Source organism: Maylandia zebra, linkage group LG8 (genome assembly GCF_041146795.1).
Source record: "Maylandia zebra isolate NMK-2024a linkage group LG8, Mzebra_GT3a, whole genome shotgun sequence".
Lineage (NCBI taxonomy): Eukaryota > Metazoa > Chordata > Actinopteri > Cichliformes > Cichlidae > Maylandia > Maylandia zebra.
The window spans coordinates 3,308,901-3,325,307 of record NC_135174.1 but is presented as its reverse complement, the minus strand read 5'-3'; the positions used below and the strand labels follow the sequence as shown (position 1 = coordinate 3,325,307).

Below are 16,407 nucleotides of genomic sequence, written 5' to 3'. Positions count from 1 at the left end.
TCATCTGCTAGCCTGTCGGCTCGGTGTGTGTAGTGTCCTGCTAACTCGATAGCATTGTCCGGGCAGCTGTTGTTCAACCATGTTTCGGTGAAAAACATGACATTTGAGTCCATAATCCGTCTGTTGTTAGTGATGGAGAGCCGTATCTCATCCATTTTGTTTGCCAGAGAACGGACATTGGCGAGGAAAATACTGGGTAAAGGCAGCCGGTGTGGTGTTAGCTTTAGCTTATCCCGTAGCCCTCCGCGCCTACCTCGCCTTTGTTTACGATCTCGGCGCCGTCTGCGTGCACTTCCGCCCGGCCGGGAAGAATGGGCAGCCTCCGGTGTTCTGGAGATCTCTGGGATGAGTCGGAGATCGGCGACAAAACTGTTGGAGTTATGAGTCCAGATGTCCAGATCGGCGACAAAACTGTTGGAGTTATGAGTCCAGATGTCCAGAAGCTCTTGTCTGCTGTAGGTCAGCAACGCACAGCAATTCTGGATGAATAATCCGGTTAAAAGTAGATAAAAAACCGCTAAATAGCAGATTCTGGAGAGACACTGAGCCTCGCGTTGTTCACGCGCCGCCATCTTGGATGTCCTATGGACAGATTCCCCCACCTGAGCTGTAGATCTCTGCAGCTCGTCCAGAGTCACCATGGGCCTCTTGGCTGCATTTCTGATCAGTGCTCTCCTTGTTCGGCCTGTGAGTTTAGGTGGACGGCCTTGTCTTGGTAGGTTTACAGTTGTGCCATACTCCTTCCATTTCTGAATGATCGCTTAAACAGTGCTCCGTGGGATGTTCAAGGCTTGGGAAATCTTTTTGTAGCATAAGTCTGCTTTAAATTTCTCAATAACTTTATCCCTGACCTGTCTGGTGTGTTCTTTGGACTTCATGGTGTTGTTGCTCCCAGTATTCTCTTAGACAACCTCTGAGGCCAACCTCAGGGCAGTTGTGGAGCTGTTTTGCAAAGAAGAATGGGCAAGGATTTCAGTCTGTAGATGTGCAAAGCTGGTAGAGACAGACCCTAAAAGACTGGCAGCTGTAATTGCAGCAAAAGGTGGTTCTACAAAGTATTGACTCAGGGGGCTGAATAATTACGCACACCCCACTTTGCAGTTATTTATTTGTAAAAAATGTTTGGAATCATGTATGATTTTCGTTCCACTTCTCACGTGTGCACCACTTTGTGTTGGTCTTTCACGTGGAATTCCAATAAAATTGATTAATGTTTGTGGCTGTAATGTGACAAAATGTGGGAAAGTTCAAGGGGGCCGAATACTTTTGCAAGCCACTGTATCTATGCTCTAGCTGCGCAAGCTTTGGCCTTCAATGCTCGGAGTTCATAGGTAAAACCAGGGAGCAGAGCGAGTGAAGGAAACAGAGTGAGTTTTTACAGGAGCCAGAGAATCAAGGACATTGAGTAAACAATTTTTATAATATAATAACAAATCATCAGGAGCAGAATAGAAGTCCGGAATCTGAATATTGTCCAGTCTGGTAGTGAGAATGTCCATACAATGTTCTTGATGTTGTGGAATGAGATGAGACGGTTTGGTTTGGTAGAAGAGCAGCTGAGACTGAGGTTAAATGAAAGGAGGAAATGGTCAGTTATGGGAATTTTAGAGGCAGAAAGATTCGAGGGAGTAAGACCAGAACAGCAAATCAAGTCCAAGGTGTGCCCTTTGGAGTGAGTGGGAAAAGTCAATAAATTGTTTAAATTCAAAGCCCTCGAGACAGGGGGAAAAGTCTCTGGTGACCAGAAGGTCATTATTATATATTCATATTATTATATATGAATGTTGAAATCTCCCACCAAGATAACATTTGGGGAGAGAGATGAAGGATGGGTTAGCAGATTAGCAAAGTCACTGAGGAAGTCAGGGTTAGGTTTTGGGGGGGGGAGGGGGGGGGGGGGGACAGTAGCTATCATGGTGGGAATGGGTCCAGTCAGCTCACATGCAAGGCACTCTAGGGAGCTAAAGGTATGAACATTAACTGGCAGGACCTTCAAGTGCTGACGAAAAATGATCGCGAGACCACCCCCACGACCTGAGCAGCGAGGTTTAGAAAAGCAAACAAACCCCAGAGGAGTAGATTCATTTAGCGGAGAAAAGTCATCAGGTTGTTGCCAGGTTTCAGTTAAACAGAAAAAGTCAGACTTATTGCAGAGTACCAAGAGAGAACCCACACAAACACAAAGTCCCCAGCCAGTTGGTGGATTTGAACTCAGGACCTTCGTGCTGTAAGATAACAGTGCTAACCACCATGTTGCCACAAAATAAATGCATTCCGGTTATTTCCACTCATTTACAATAAACGTTCAACCACACGGAACATGCAACAAAGAAGCAGACAGTGAAAAGGTCTGAACAACTCACCATGTCTAAAAATGTGGCTTGGCATCGGTACATGTTCCTGTACACCTCTATAGGAAGCGTCATCTTGGACACCTCAGTGTTGGGACCCTGATCTGTTAATATCAATCATATACAGATAAGCTCATAATAAAATAAAATCTATTAATTATCATACACAAATTAGGTTTGGAATGATACCTGTTCAATGAGAGATACTTACTGCTCTTGGTGCCGTTTATGTGGCGATAGATGATGTAGCCCAGAGTGGCCCCGACGGAAAGCCCTGCAGCCAGAGCCACTATTTTCCCAGAGCTCAAGCTGGTCTTATGACCTTCCTTCACTGCATCCATGACACCTTGTGCACCCTGCAGGATGCTTTACCTAAACACACACACGACACAAGTCTCCATCCATTGGTACTATCAGCCTTATTAATGATCTACTCCTCCTTCTTCCATCCATGTTGCCAGCTACAGTTTATAGAATGTTTTTATTTGGACATCTTATTGCTTCGTCCTGAGAATGACCCCTTATTGCAACACAGAAACTGTGGCTCTCAAGAATAGTCATCAGCACACATTGTGCCACATCTACTTTGAGCTAGGTAAACATTCATAAATAATATGATTAAGAGCAAAGAGAATTTAAATATCAGTTATTTTTATAAAGATATCTTTGTTTCAATTAACAATAAATAAAACATCAAAAAGAACATTTAAACAGAAAAAATATATACTGTATCAGATGTTGCTCAAATTCAAACTCAAAAGCCCAGGACCTTTGAATTAGTTAAACAAAAGATTCAGGTCAGGCCACTACAAATATTCTTTGGTTTTTTTAAGAGGTGGACTTTCTGGTGTTTTGGATCATTGTGCAGCTCCAGAACCCAAGTGCACTTCAGCTTGAGGTCATGAACAGATGGCCAAACATTTCCCTTCAGAAAAACAACTTCATTTTGTGTTTACTTGCGTTATCTTTGTCTAATATTTACATTTGTTTGATGATCTGAAACAGTCAAGCGTGACGAGGAGGAAGGAAGGAAGGAAATCAGGAATGGGTCAAACACTTTTTTTTTCTTTTTACACCACTATGTATATACATACACAATGCAGTACTGAGGGTTTCTATTAAATTCAGATTTAGATAAAACTGTACTTTCAAATATGGACCATCTCATTCAAAAGATAAAAATGATTACATTGGTGTGGCTCCCAAAAATCAACTGTCTCAATGATGTTGCCTGTTGGAATAACCTCACAGGTACTTGGCCAATTTGACCAAAAAATGTAAGACTTTCTGTAAGATAAAAATAGACCGAGGATCAGTAGAAAGAAAACATGGACATTGAGACAGAGGAAGAAATATAAATATATAAACATAAAATGTGATTTTTCATATCTGAGACGATCTATACATCTTTATGTGATGTGTGTATCGGAAACATTGGCTTGAAAAAGGAATATGTACAATGAGCAATGTTTATTTGGATGGAGTGGTTTGTCATATGAAATTATTCAGAAAAGCGTTTTGAAAAGAGACTTTCTGGCAATACTTACAAATGAGAGAAAATATTTTTAAAGTCCAATTTATCATGAACAAGAACCAAGTGAGTGACTTTTTGGATCTTTATGAAGTTGCACATAAGGCAGCTGTGCTTTATAAACTGTTAAACAAATAGAAAAAGGACACCTTCAATACTCTGAGGATTTGGCAAAAGGACCTTGGATGTGCAATGAGCAAGAAGAACTGGTCTGGAGTACTCTCCAATACTAATAAATACCTTTTAAAAAGGCCCATGGAAAATTCATGCCATTTCTAAAGTAATACGTGGGTTTTATTTTACCCACTTATAGTTTGGATGTAATGTGCAACAATTTCTGTTGGAAATGTAAATCAGAAAAGGAACATTTATTCATGTTATTTGGGAATTTAAACAAGTGTATCCCTTTTGGGAAAAAAAAAATCTAGATCGTGTAGTGGACTGGTTAAGTTTGATAATACCCAAATCACCAAGGTTATGTTTTTTCTGAGACCAGTCGGTCTTACCCACTGCATCCAAATACTGCTTTGTGGTGGCAAAAGCAGGTGCTTTTACAGCCACAAGAATAACCCGAAGAGTATGGAAAGACACATCCTCCCCAAATTTCAAAACCTGGACAGAAGCTATGTAAGAAATTGGATCATACAGAAAATGTTGGCAAGAATTGACTATGATACTAAAAACTTTAGGAGATCTTTGAGAGGGCAGTTTGTAGAAATGGTTGTAGGTTAGAATCTCAAGCCCAGCCTTTCTTTGTCTTTCTGTTTTTATCCCAGTTTTCTTCCACTCTCTTTTTACATAGGCATGTAGTTATGATCAGCACATTCACGGAAAATCAAATAATGACCCCGTCTGATCTCGTTAAACAAAAATTTTAAGAACGACTTTCATGACTCACACTATTGAGTGTAGGCTTCAACCCAGCTGCCTTCTAATGAGAATCGTACTTAAAAACCCATTGAATGCGGCATGTCTTCCTAAATATAACACAACGTGATAATTGCACCCTGCATGCATTTGCTCAGGAGTGTATATATTTTGGGCATTTGATAGTTCTGTTTAGCAGCAGCTTACCACTTTAGGACAATAATATAGAACAAATATTACATTTAGATTCGAATACTGCATGCAGTCTCCTCGGACCTGCTCATACAAGATAAGCTAGCTGCTGCTTTCAGCACTGACACAAGGTAACTAAACGCCACTAGCATGCTCAGATACATGATATCACAGCCTTTATATGTTTTCGACGCTAATACGATTTAGAATCAACGGCATTTTGGAAAGAGTTTCCACTCCCTTCCCACTCGACCTTACCTGTCGATTTGTTAACCTCCTAGGAGGAAGTTCTCAATAAACCGGAAACAATATTTAGTATTTAATTTTCGAATATTGAATTTTCTAATGTGCAGCAGCAAATTAGCTATTAACACTAAAAAAAACACGTTATAAATAATTCACTATGAAAAATCTATTAACCACAAACGTGATTATTTAAATGAAACATTTTATTTTAAGCCGTCAACCGGAAGCCCACTTCTCGCTGCGCAAGCTGCGTGCAAGCTCTCTCAGCCCAGTGACTGTGAAGAAGAGGCGTTCCCCTCAGAATCAGACCTCAGCACCACCCGGTGGCAACAGACAGACATCACAGACAACCTGTGTGTCAACTCTTGTGCTGAATACATTCATTTGTTTTAATATTTGAGCAAATTTGTCGCAATTCCAATATTCAAACAAAATTTAAAAAGTACAACTGCTGACCATAATTTGTACTGTCAGTGAAACCAGGTGTTTTACTGAAAAAGGTACAGGCAAAACTTTAGTTTTCTAGAACCTTACCTGAAGGTTACAATTTGGAGAGCGATCTAGGATTATTTCCTGAAGGTAAGTTATGTAGAACCTTAAGAGAACTTGTTTAAACTGTTGATGTTATGGGAGAACCTCAGAGGACCTCCAGGGAATATTGCCTTCTATTAGTGCCTCAGAGAACATATTGCAACCACTACAGCTGTCTGGAAACGTCAGTCATATTTAAGGGCATTGCCTATAGTGATAGCTACAAAAAACAAAAAAAGATGTGATTTTTTTTTTCAGATAAAATGTAAAACTGTACGAACACACAATATCATTCTTCTCTTAGGATGGAAAAGAGAGCTTTAAACAGACTGATGTTTTTCAGGTAAGTAGGCATAATAGAATAGAATAGAATAGAATAGAATAGAATAGAATAGAATACTTTTATTTGTCAATTTCTTCAAATGTACTTGCCATACAAAGGAATTGAAATTACGTTTCACACTGTCCCATGCGTAGACATTGACAACAATAAGGTGCAGATGCACAACAAAAACAGCCCTAACAATAAAGTAATAAATAGTAATATAATAATATAAATAGTGCTAAAAGAAATACTAAAAATATATATATAGCAGCAGGTGTGTGCAATTGCAATGCAAGTCAGGAATGTTTTCAGTTCTTGGTTCAGAGAGTGTTTCCTTGTTGGAGAGTGTGCGTGGGTGAGTGGGGGGGGTAGAGTCCAATTCTGTCTTCCTATACTTCTGCCAATCTGGTGATTCTGCTGGCTGGGAGCCGGGAGGGAAAAGAGTTCAGCAGTCTCACAGCCTGGTGGATGAAGCTGTTGGTGAGCCTGGTAGTGCGGGAGCGGAGACTTCTGTATCTCTTTCCAGAGGGCAGGAGGCTGAACAGACAGTGCGCGGGGTGGGTTGCATCGTTGACAATTGTGATGGCTTTGCGGGTGAGGCGAGTGGTGTAAATGTCTTGCAGGGAGGGGAGTGGTACACCAACTATCCTCTCAGCTGTTCTCACAATGCGTTGTAGAGCTTTTCTGTTATAGTCAGTGCAGCTACCGCCCCACACAGTGATGCAGCTGGAGAGGATACTTTCAATAGTTCCTCTGTAGAATGTAGTCAGGATGGGTGGTGGAGCACTTGCCCGCTTGAGTTTGTGCAGGAAGTAGAGGCGCTGTTGTGCTTTCTTGGCCAGTGATGCTGTGTTGGTGGTCCAAGAGAGGTCCTCACTGATGTGCACCCCCAGGAACTTGGTGCTGCTCACCCTCTCCACCGCAGCGCCGTCGATGGTCAATGGGGGGTGACAGGTGTGGCCTCTCTGGAAGTTGACAATAATCTCCTTGGTCTTACTGACATTTAGCAGGAGGTTGTTGTCTCTACACCACGTGGTCAGGAGCTCAACCTCTTTCCTGTAGTGATGTAGTGTTGGTGATGAGCCCCACCAGCGTTGTGTCGTCCGCAAACTTCACAAGGTGGTTGGAGCTGTAGGTTGGTGTGCAGTCATGTGTCAACAGGGTGAAGAGCAGAGGACTGAGCACACAGCCTTGTGGAGCCCCCGTGCTCAGGGTGATGCTGTTTGAGACCTTGTTGCTCACACGCACCGCTTGAGGCCTCTGGCTGAGGAAATCCAGCAGCCAGTTGCAGAGGGAGGTGCTGAGGCCCAGTCTGTCCAGTTTACAGATGAGTTGTTGTGGTATTATGGTGTTGAATGCTGAGCTAAAGTCTATGAACAGCATTCTCACATATGAGTCTTTCTTGTCCAGATGAGTTAAGGCCGGGTGGAGGGCAGAGCAGATTGCATCCTCTGTGGATCGTTTCGCTCTGTATGCAAACTGGTGTGGGTCCAGGGTGGGAGGTAGGGTGGATTTGATGTGTGACATGACTAGTCGTTCAAAGCACTTCATAATAATGGGTGTCAGTGCCACGGGGCGGTAGTCATTGAAACAGGCTGGGGGGGGAGAGAGATGATACAGGAATATAAACATCCTTATAAATTGTCAAAGGAGCTTGCAAAGAAAAGCGTCTGGACTTCTTTAAGTTACTTGAAGACGTTTCACCTCTCATCCGAGAAGCTTCTTCAGTTCTAAGGTCAAATGGTGGAGAGTCCCAGATATAAACCTAGTGGGAGTGACCCCCCACAGAGGGACAAAAGGACCCCCTGATGATCCTCTAATCGCCTGAGCCAAGGTGTGTAACTGGGTGTGGGTCCCAATCAGCCAGAGTTTCGGGTGTGTTCATTGTGAAACCTGGCCCCACCTTATCATGCGAATTCCTGAGGTCAGATGGCCCAGGATGTGAGTGGGCGTTAAGGCGCCTGGGAAGGGATCTCAAAACTGGATTATAGATGGCAGAGAGTTGGTGTCGTAAACCACCACCTCTGTTCAAAGATGGTCGCTCACAGTGGACATACAGTAGATGGCTTCTTTCACTCCTCTTTCAAACCATCTGTCCTCTCTGTCCAAAATGTGAACATTGGCATCCTCAAAGAGTGTCCTTTATCCTTAAGATGCAGATGGACTGCTGAGTCTTGTCCTGTGGAGGTGGCTCTTCTGTGTTGTGCCATGCGCTTGTGAAGTGGCTGTTTGGTCTCTCCAATGTAGAGGTCTGAGCATTCCTCGCTGCACTGTACAGCATACACCACATTGTTAAGTTTGTGTTTTGGCGTTTTGTCTTTGGGGTGAACCAGTTTCTGTCTGAGCGTGTTGCTGGGTCTGAAATACACTGGGATGTCATGCTTGGAGAAAACTCTCCTGAGTTTCTCTGATACACCGGCTACATAGGGGATGACAATGTTGTTGCGTCTGTCCTTCTTATCCTCCCTCGCTGGTGTCTGGTCTTCTTTTCTGTGCCTCTTTGCTGACTTTAAGAACGCCCATTTAGGATAGCCGCACGTTTTGGGTGCTTCCTTTACATGTGTGTGTTCCTTCTTTTTTCCTTCAGGCTTAGAGGGAACATGTTCTGCCCGGTGGTGTAGGGTCCTGATTACTCCAAGTTTGTGTTCCAAAGGGTGATGGGAGTCAAAGAGGAGGTACTGGTCCGTGTGTGTGGGCTTCCGGTAAACTTCGATGTTGAGTTTGCCGTTCTCTTCAATGTGCACGGCGCAATCCAGGAAAGGCAAACAGTCGTCCTTTGTGTCTTCCCTGGTGAACTTGATGTTTTTATCCACAGCGTTAATGTGCGCAGTGAAGGATTCCACTTCTTGTGTCTTGATTTTGACCCAGGTGTCGTCCACATATCTGTACCAGTGGCTGGGTACTCTTCCTTTGAAAGAGCCAAGAGCCTTCCTTTCCACTTCCTCCATGTAAAGGTTGGCTACAATAGGTGACACGGGGGAGCCCATGGCACAACCATGTTTTTGTCTGTAAAAGCCTTCGTTGTACTTGAAATATGTAGTGGTGAGGCAGAGGTCTAACAGTGTGCAGATCTGATCGGGTGTGAAGTTGGTCCTGTCCTCCAAGGAGCTGTCTTCTTGTAGTCGTTTTCTGACAGTCTCCACGGCCTCCGTGGTGGGTATGCAAGTGAAGAGAGAGACTACATCAAAGGACACCATGGTTTCATCTGGATCCAGGGTAAGTTTCTGGCCCTTGTCAGGGCTGGGATAGCTCAGTAGGTAGAGTGGTGGCCCCTTGATCGGAAGGTCGGGGGTTCGATTCCCCTGAACAGCTACCCTGAGGTACCCCTGAGCAAGGTACCGTCCCTACACACTGCTCCCCGGGCGCCCAGTGGCTGCCCACTGCTTCACTGAGTGAATGGGTTAAATGCAGAGAGGGATTTTCCCCACGGGGACCAATAAAGTACACTTTCTTCTGAAGTCGGTGGAGTTCTTGATGTGGTGTGGGGTGTTCCCCACGAGAGGCGCAAGGATGGTAGCAAGGTGTTTAGCAATGTTGTAAGTGGCTGAGTTTATGGGTCTGAGGGGGGTGGGGGGGTTACTCCCACTAGGTTTATATCTGGGACTCTCCACCATTTGACCTTAGAACTGAAGAAGCTTCTCGGATGAGAGGTCAAATGTCTTCAAGCAACTTAAAGAAGTCCAGACGCTTTTCTTTGCAAGCTCCTTTGACTACGATGACCTGGATGACTGAGAACCTTCACAGACAGAGCCTTATAAATTATGTAATGCTGTAGGTGAACTCACTCACCAAAATATATAACACATAAAAAACTATAGCAGTAATATGCAACAAACACATTATGTAGCAGTGTTATTCGTAAAAGAAAAAAAAAAAAGCACACCACAATGTGTTTCACATAAAAAAATACATTGACACAACTATTTGTTTGACATTTGTTTTCAAGTACATTTTGGTGTTGATACTCACACACTGAGGTTATGAATGTACAACGTTTTGCAGCTCTTGATACTTTTTTCACTGGAACTAGCACAATCCCATTCGGATGAAAAAATATTTCACTAAACACATTATGGATAAATCAAAGCTGTCCACAGTTCCCTTTATTTTTCCTTTTTCCCTAACAGAAACCACCCTTTCTTTCAGGATAAACCTCAGTGATTAACCACATATTTGTTATTTCTCTATACGCAGCAGTTATATTTGTGTTGAAAATACCTCTGCAAATACAGGAAACAAATATTAAACAATTGTTTTAAATGTTTCCACCAGAAACTTAACTAGAGGATGCAACACCGCAGGGACTTAATTTAGTTGTACTTGTTACAACAATAAAGATATTCTGATTCTATTCTCCCCATTCTCTCAACCTCTCAGCTGGTGCTTGGCTGGTTCCTCTTGGTCCACCTTATCCTCACGCTGCTGAATTTGTCCTGCCCTATCATCAAATGTGGAAAACAACAGTTGATGATAATCACCTGTCACCTTGCAGGAGGGCACTTTTCAGTCTCTCCCAAATCTGGATTCAATCAGTAAATCAACCACGGCAGTTAACAAAAATAACAACAAAATGTATCAAAAGTTTATTAAACATCTGTTAACTTGCCAGATGAAAACACAATTTTGACATGGACATACTTTATAAAATAAGAGAGAGAGGAAATGGGAAAAGAAAATTGCACGTACATACAAAGAATTTTTTTATTTATTTTTTTTTGGGGGGGGGGGGGGGGGGGGGCACATGTGATATGCATTTAAGCTTTAAAACATTGCAATATCTAAAATGGAAACCAAAGAGCAGTTCATTCTGAAGCCAGATACAAGAACATCTTAGAAGACATAAAGACCTGGATGACCTCTAATTAGCTGCTTTAAAAAATTCAGATCAAACTGATGTTGTTGTACTCTGCCCTAAAAAGCTTCGAAATATGGTATTTAGACAGATGCTTACTCTGGATGGCATTACCTTGGCCTCCAGTAACAATGAGAAATCTTAGTTTTTTGACCAAGACATGTCCCTCTGTGCATATAATACACAAATATATAGGACTACCTTTTTAAAAATTTGCATTTTCATCTTTAAAATGAGAAATATCCTGTTTCAGAGTGATGCTGGAAAATTTACTTTATGCATTTATTATCTCTAGGCTGGACTACTGTAATTCTTTATTATCAGGATGTCCTAAAAACTCCCTGAAAAACCTTCAGTTAATCCAAAATGCTGAAGCAAGAGACCTGACAGGGACCAGAAAGAGAGAGCATATTTTGCTCATACTGGCCTCTGTTCATTAGTTCCTTGTTAAATTCAGAATAAAAATTTTAAAATCCTTCTCATCTTCTAATCAGAAGATGGTTCAATCCCTGGCTTCTCCAGTCTCCATGCTAAATAGCCTTGGGCAAGATATTAACCCCAGGAGTATGGATGTGTGTAAATATTTCACTTACAGTGAAAAAGGGCTTGTATGAATTAGTGAATGAGGCATGTTGTATAAAGAGCTTTGATTGCTCAGAGAGTAGAAAAAAAGTGCTATATCAAAACCAGTCAATTTACCATATACCGCTGTATATAATTTAAGTACAGCACCACTTCCTGAGTCATCTGACGGTTTGCCAGAATCGTTTTGAGGCTGACTGAAGGTATTGTTCCATGGTCTCACTGAAATCCTCCCATAACACAGTTTTTGCATCAGCCACTGCTTGAACTGCACTCTGCTTGGTATGCCAGTACCTTTCAGCTGCCTTTGTTATCCTACATGCTAGCCAAGCCTGATAAGACTCCTTCAGTCTGACAGCTCTCTTTAGGTTGGGTGTCCACCACCTGGTTCTGGGATTACCACCACTACAGGCACCAACAACCTTCCAGCTGCAATTCCTTGCAGTAGCTTAGGCAAGGAAGTTGTGGAACATTCTCACTTGGACTCAATGACCCCAGCCTCTTTTAGAATGGAATAAAAGCCAGGGAAGGCTGGAGGGGAGCTGGGATAATTCCTTAATCATGCTCTTCCTACTTCAGTAACAACAGGACCTGGAGGGAAAGGATAGATGAGCAGGAGACCCGATGGCTGTAAAGCTGTCTGGAGCAGAGCACAGGTTTGTTGGTGTAATCATACTGTAAAATAATCAGTTCCCTGCAACACAGACTGTGTACACACAGTGTTATTGCAGTGGAAGGCGGGAAGGTGCAGCCACAGATGGAGAAAATGACAACCATCACAGCCTGCACATGTCCAAGACCAAACAAAAAAACAAAACAAAAAAGAGATGAGGTGGTTTTGGGGCTGACTGGATATTACCACTGGTTCATTCTGAACTTTGTAGAGCTGACCAGCCCCTAACGGACCTCTCTGAAAAGGTGTCCAAGATCTGCTACAGTGGATGGAGGAGTGCCAGGTGGCATTTGTGCAGGTTAAAAAGGCTCTCTGTGGGGAACCTGTGCTGCACACCCCTAACTTTTTCCTGTTAGAACGGGAAAGGTGGTACTGTTGAAAAAGAGTTCTTGGCAATACAGTGGCTTCCTGAAATGCCCATTCACTTTGTTTGGATCACGTCCCACTGGCTCCAGTGTATGAAGGACGCCATTGCCTGGATCACCTGGGATTAGCTCTCCAGCCTTTTAAGTTAAAGGTGGCCCATAAGCCAGGGGCACAGATAATCGTGGCTGCTTTCTCCAGCTTGTGGGAAAATGGGTGGGAGGTAGAACTGGCCAGATGGCTCCGCTTGCCTAAGTCGGGCAGTGGGGTATTTAGAGAGGATGGGTGGGGCAGCAGGTTCAGGGAGCAATGCTAAGGAGGCTGGCTGGTCAGCTGAAACTAATTCCCTAATCATTCTCTCTCTTCATTTAAGTAATGCTGCGATTGAGCAAAAATCCTGTGGTATTTTTCCTGTGGGATAAACAAACTGGTGATAGCTAACCAACCACAAATTGTAGTGGTAGACAAGTAGAGGAAGAAGGCTGTAGTAACATATTGATAAGATTAGGAGGGTGAAGGCAACAGTGATACCTGCGGTAACAGGAGAACAATGGGCAGACGGGGAGATGATCACAGGTTGAAGGATAAATACCGCCCACAGGGTGGGTGGTGTGTGTGTGTGTGTGTGTGTGTGTGTGTGTGTGTGTGTGTGTGTGTGTGTGTGTGTGTGTGATCTGTGCCCTTCACTGGACAATAGTCTAACTGCATGTCTTCTTTATTCATGTGATTGTCTGCAAGAGAATATAATCCTTACATTTTGCGGTACTCTGACAAAATGGACGAATATGGGAAAAAAATGGATGAAACAATCTGTCAATATTACTTATTACAATGACGAATATTTACAAAATTCCAAAAACCTAGGACACACATGGAATAAAGTGAGGTTTTTAAATCACAACTACTGTGACAGCCAATGAATATTGCAAACTTTGCAACCTGCACATGCCATATGTGAATTCAACTTTATTCCCATACATATAAAAAAAAACAAAAAAAAAACAAAACAATATTATATATACACAATTCCAACTCAAAACAAAGGTTTTGGGGGGATTTTTACATTTTCTGAAAAACAATTTTAATTCTCGATCACTCACAGGGTTAACATGCCCCTGGCAAAATTTATTTTGAGGCTGTTGAGGAACGTGTTCTCAACTAATAGTATTCTGAAGATTTTCAGAGAACTTGACCTGTGACCTTAAGGTTAAGGCCACTGAGATTCAAACTCATTCGATATTTTTAGTAGATACACCCACGTATCAATTAAAAAAATTAAATAAAATCCTGTGTCGCTACATTCTCTAGCTATTACATTCCCAAACTTGGGTGTCCACATTGATCCCCTTGACGACAATACCCCATCAACCTTTTATGTCTCAGGGGTAAAAAAATGACTCATTGTCAGGTTGTATTGCATAATGTCTCTCTTCATGACTCTAGACTTATTCTCTGTTACAAGCTCAACAACCTAAATAGTTCCTGTTCCTGTCAACTAACAAACTACACAGTGCAGTAAATAAACCCAAACACATCAGCAAATATGAGAGAACCTGAGTGGCACTTCATGCTTTAGTTTCCTTTCTAACTCTAAATGGGAAAACCTCCTTTACAAAATAAATTAGCCATTTTTAATAAAAACACATTCAAGTGTGCATCTTACCTCCTCAAATGTTTTCACAAACAACGTTTATTCGACTGTTTGTTTCTGTATTCAGTGAAATAGAACTAAGTTCTTCAAAAGTACTCATGCCTATATTTATAATTATTACAAACTTTGGGGCTCCACGGGTACCTTTTTTTTTTTCCAGTGTTCCCACTTGACTTGTTAAAAAAAAAAAAAAAAAAATCATCAAAGCTAGTCAGATGATATGCAACAATTCAACATGTCTCAGTGGATGTCACATTAAGATCCTCTGAAAGTGAAGTAGCATTTAGCGGAACGTTTCTGGAGTGGACCCCATGTAAAACGTTTCTCAGATGTAGAACAGATGTGAAGAAGATGAAGCAGGAGCTTCTTCAGAAATTATTCTTCATGTCTTTCAAGAGTTCAGACAACAAACTCTTCTGACATCATTTAAATGTTTGTAATTAAATTGGATTCTTTGGAGTCTTTCTTTTCCCTGCCTTTTTTGTCATGAATCAACTGTTAAAAAACGGTCCCAGAAGCTCGAACAAATGTGTCAAACTGCCCTCATGGTTGTTCGACTTTTGCTTCGCCTGGCCGCAGTGCAGTTAGGCTTAAATTGTCTGCTACAGCATGTGCACCAAGCTGGCTCCTGGTATTGCCCCACCAACCGACTTCAGAACGGAGAGTTCATTCCAAGCTTCGTTTCAAACTGCAACTTCTGTCTCTTCTGGTACCGAACTCGCACCCTTTGAAAGGACACAGAGGACAAACCAGAGCTTATAATCAACAAACGCACAAAAAAAACAATTTAGCAGCAATTCAGTGCTCTGAGGAGTGTAAGAGTAAAACAAAGACTGACCTGAAATCTAAAAAATTAATAATCATCATCATCATCGTCATCATCATATTATTATTTAATTAATCAATGGCTAATATCATTATTATTATTAATATCATTATTATCATCATCATCATTATTATCATTATTATTATTCCACCACCACATGTTCATGCTACCCTCTTTCTGTTTCTAACATTTGTACAGAACATATTGTCCATCCATCCATTCGCTTCCGCTTCTCCTTTCCAGGGTCGCGGGGGGCGCTGGAGCCTATCCCAGCTGTCATAGGGCGAGAGGCGGGATACACCCTGGACAGGTCGCCAGTCTGTCGCAAGGCTAACACAGAGACACAGACAACCAGTCGCACTCACATTCACACCTATGGGCAATTTAGATTGATCAATTAACCTATCCCCACTAACTGCATGTCTTTGGACTGTGGGAGGAAGCCGGAGTACCTGGGGAGAACATGCAAACTCCACACAGAAAGACCCCGGCCTGATGGTGGAATTGAACTCAGGACCTTCTTACTGTGCAGCAAAAGTGCTAACCACCGTGGTGCCCGTGCAACGTGAATCAGAATCATATTGCTTCTAATCGTTTTCCAACTATTTTATACTATCCCTTCTCCCCCCCCCCAACACTACTGATGTATTTCTAACAGCTTCTTCTATTTCGTACCGTATCTCATGTAGCTTCACCACTTCATTGACTACAACCACCAGCAGCAGGGAGACAGACACTAGCAGCCAGGCCTCCAGCGGTATGTCAGCCAGTTTAAAGCACAGGACAGTAGTCTTGTCACACCACAACTGGTAATCCACTGTGGCTTGAACAATTTGGCTGACCAGTCTGGTGAAAAGTACAGACAAGAGGATTTCATACATATACATACCCTTTTCCATTAGTACCTACTCGTGTCGGCTTGGTATGGCTTAACAAGGGTTTTTAGGGTTCGCCATGGGACGATAGTAGTGACTGGTAGCAGGTACCTTTTTAGTACCTGCTTGGCCACAGTCTCAAGCGGTCCAACCAGGTACTAAAATGTGACATCAAACCGCATGCCACCGATTGGCTAATCGGTGGCGTCACTTGATGATTCACGAGAGCGTCTCCTTATCGAAAATCATAACCGCCATTTTTGAAACATGACAACGAGGTAAATGGGTACACAACAAATAATACTGTGGTCTTCAAGTCTGACAAAACGCCACCGACTGAGGAATGGGAATAGCATCGGTCTGATATCCTCCTCTACTGTCTTGATGCATGCTCAATCATCCTGCTAAGTAAATCCCAAAGAGTTAATTCTGTTCATCTGGACGTTTTTAGTTTTCAAGTGATTTTCTTCAGTCACAGATGACTGCAGGTCTCTGCAACCTTATAAACAGTACCTTTGCACAATGACAAGCCCAATGTGCTG

General features: G+C 42.4%; 2 protein-coding genes across 9 annotated transcripts in view; both read right to left on the bottom strand.

The window, feature by feature from the left end:
• tdrkh (tudor and KH domain containing) overlaps positions 1 to 5,347 on the bottom strand; it is a 35,280-nt gene extending 29,933 nt beyond the window's left edge. For 4 of the 5 annotated variants that reach the window (XM_012915723.2, XM_012915724.2, XM_076887200.1 and 1 more), the window contains exons 1-3: positions 5,200 to 5,347; positions 2,563 to 2,723; positions 2,364 to 2,455 (exon numbers count right to left, since the gene is read on the bottom strand). In XM_012915723.2, coding sequence (XP_012771177.1) covers positions 2,364 to 2,455; positions 2,563 to 2,692 — 222 coding nt within the window. In that variant the 5' untranslated portion in view covers positions 2,693 to 2,723; positions 5,200 to 5,347. Of the gene's footprint in view, positions 1 to 2,363; positions 2,456 to 2,562; positions 2,724 to 3,540; positions 3,682 to 5,199 lie in introns of those variants that run through there. The other variant, XM_004574264.6, reaches the window with a different exon arrangement.
• A 5,422-nt stretch (positions 5,348 to 10,769) lies between these two features.
• The window catches only part of tmem94 (transmembrane protein 94), a 38,955-nt gene continuing 33,317 nt past the window's right edge, over positions 10,770 to 16,407 (bottom strand). For 2 of the 4 annotated variants that reach the window (XM_004574269.3, XM_004574270.3), the window contains exons 31-32: positions 15,666 to 15,836; positions 10,770 to 14,889 (exon numbers count right to left, since the gene is read on the bottom strand). In XM_004574269.3, coding sequence (XP_004574326.3) covers positions 14,817 to 14,889; positions 15,666 to 15,836 — 244 coding nt within the window. In that variant the 3' untranslated portion in view covers positions 10,770 to 14,816. The remainder of the gene's footprint in view (positions 14,890 to 15,665; positions 15,837 to 16,407) is intronic. The other 2 variants (XM_076887198.1, XM_076887199.1) reach the window with 1 other exon arrangement.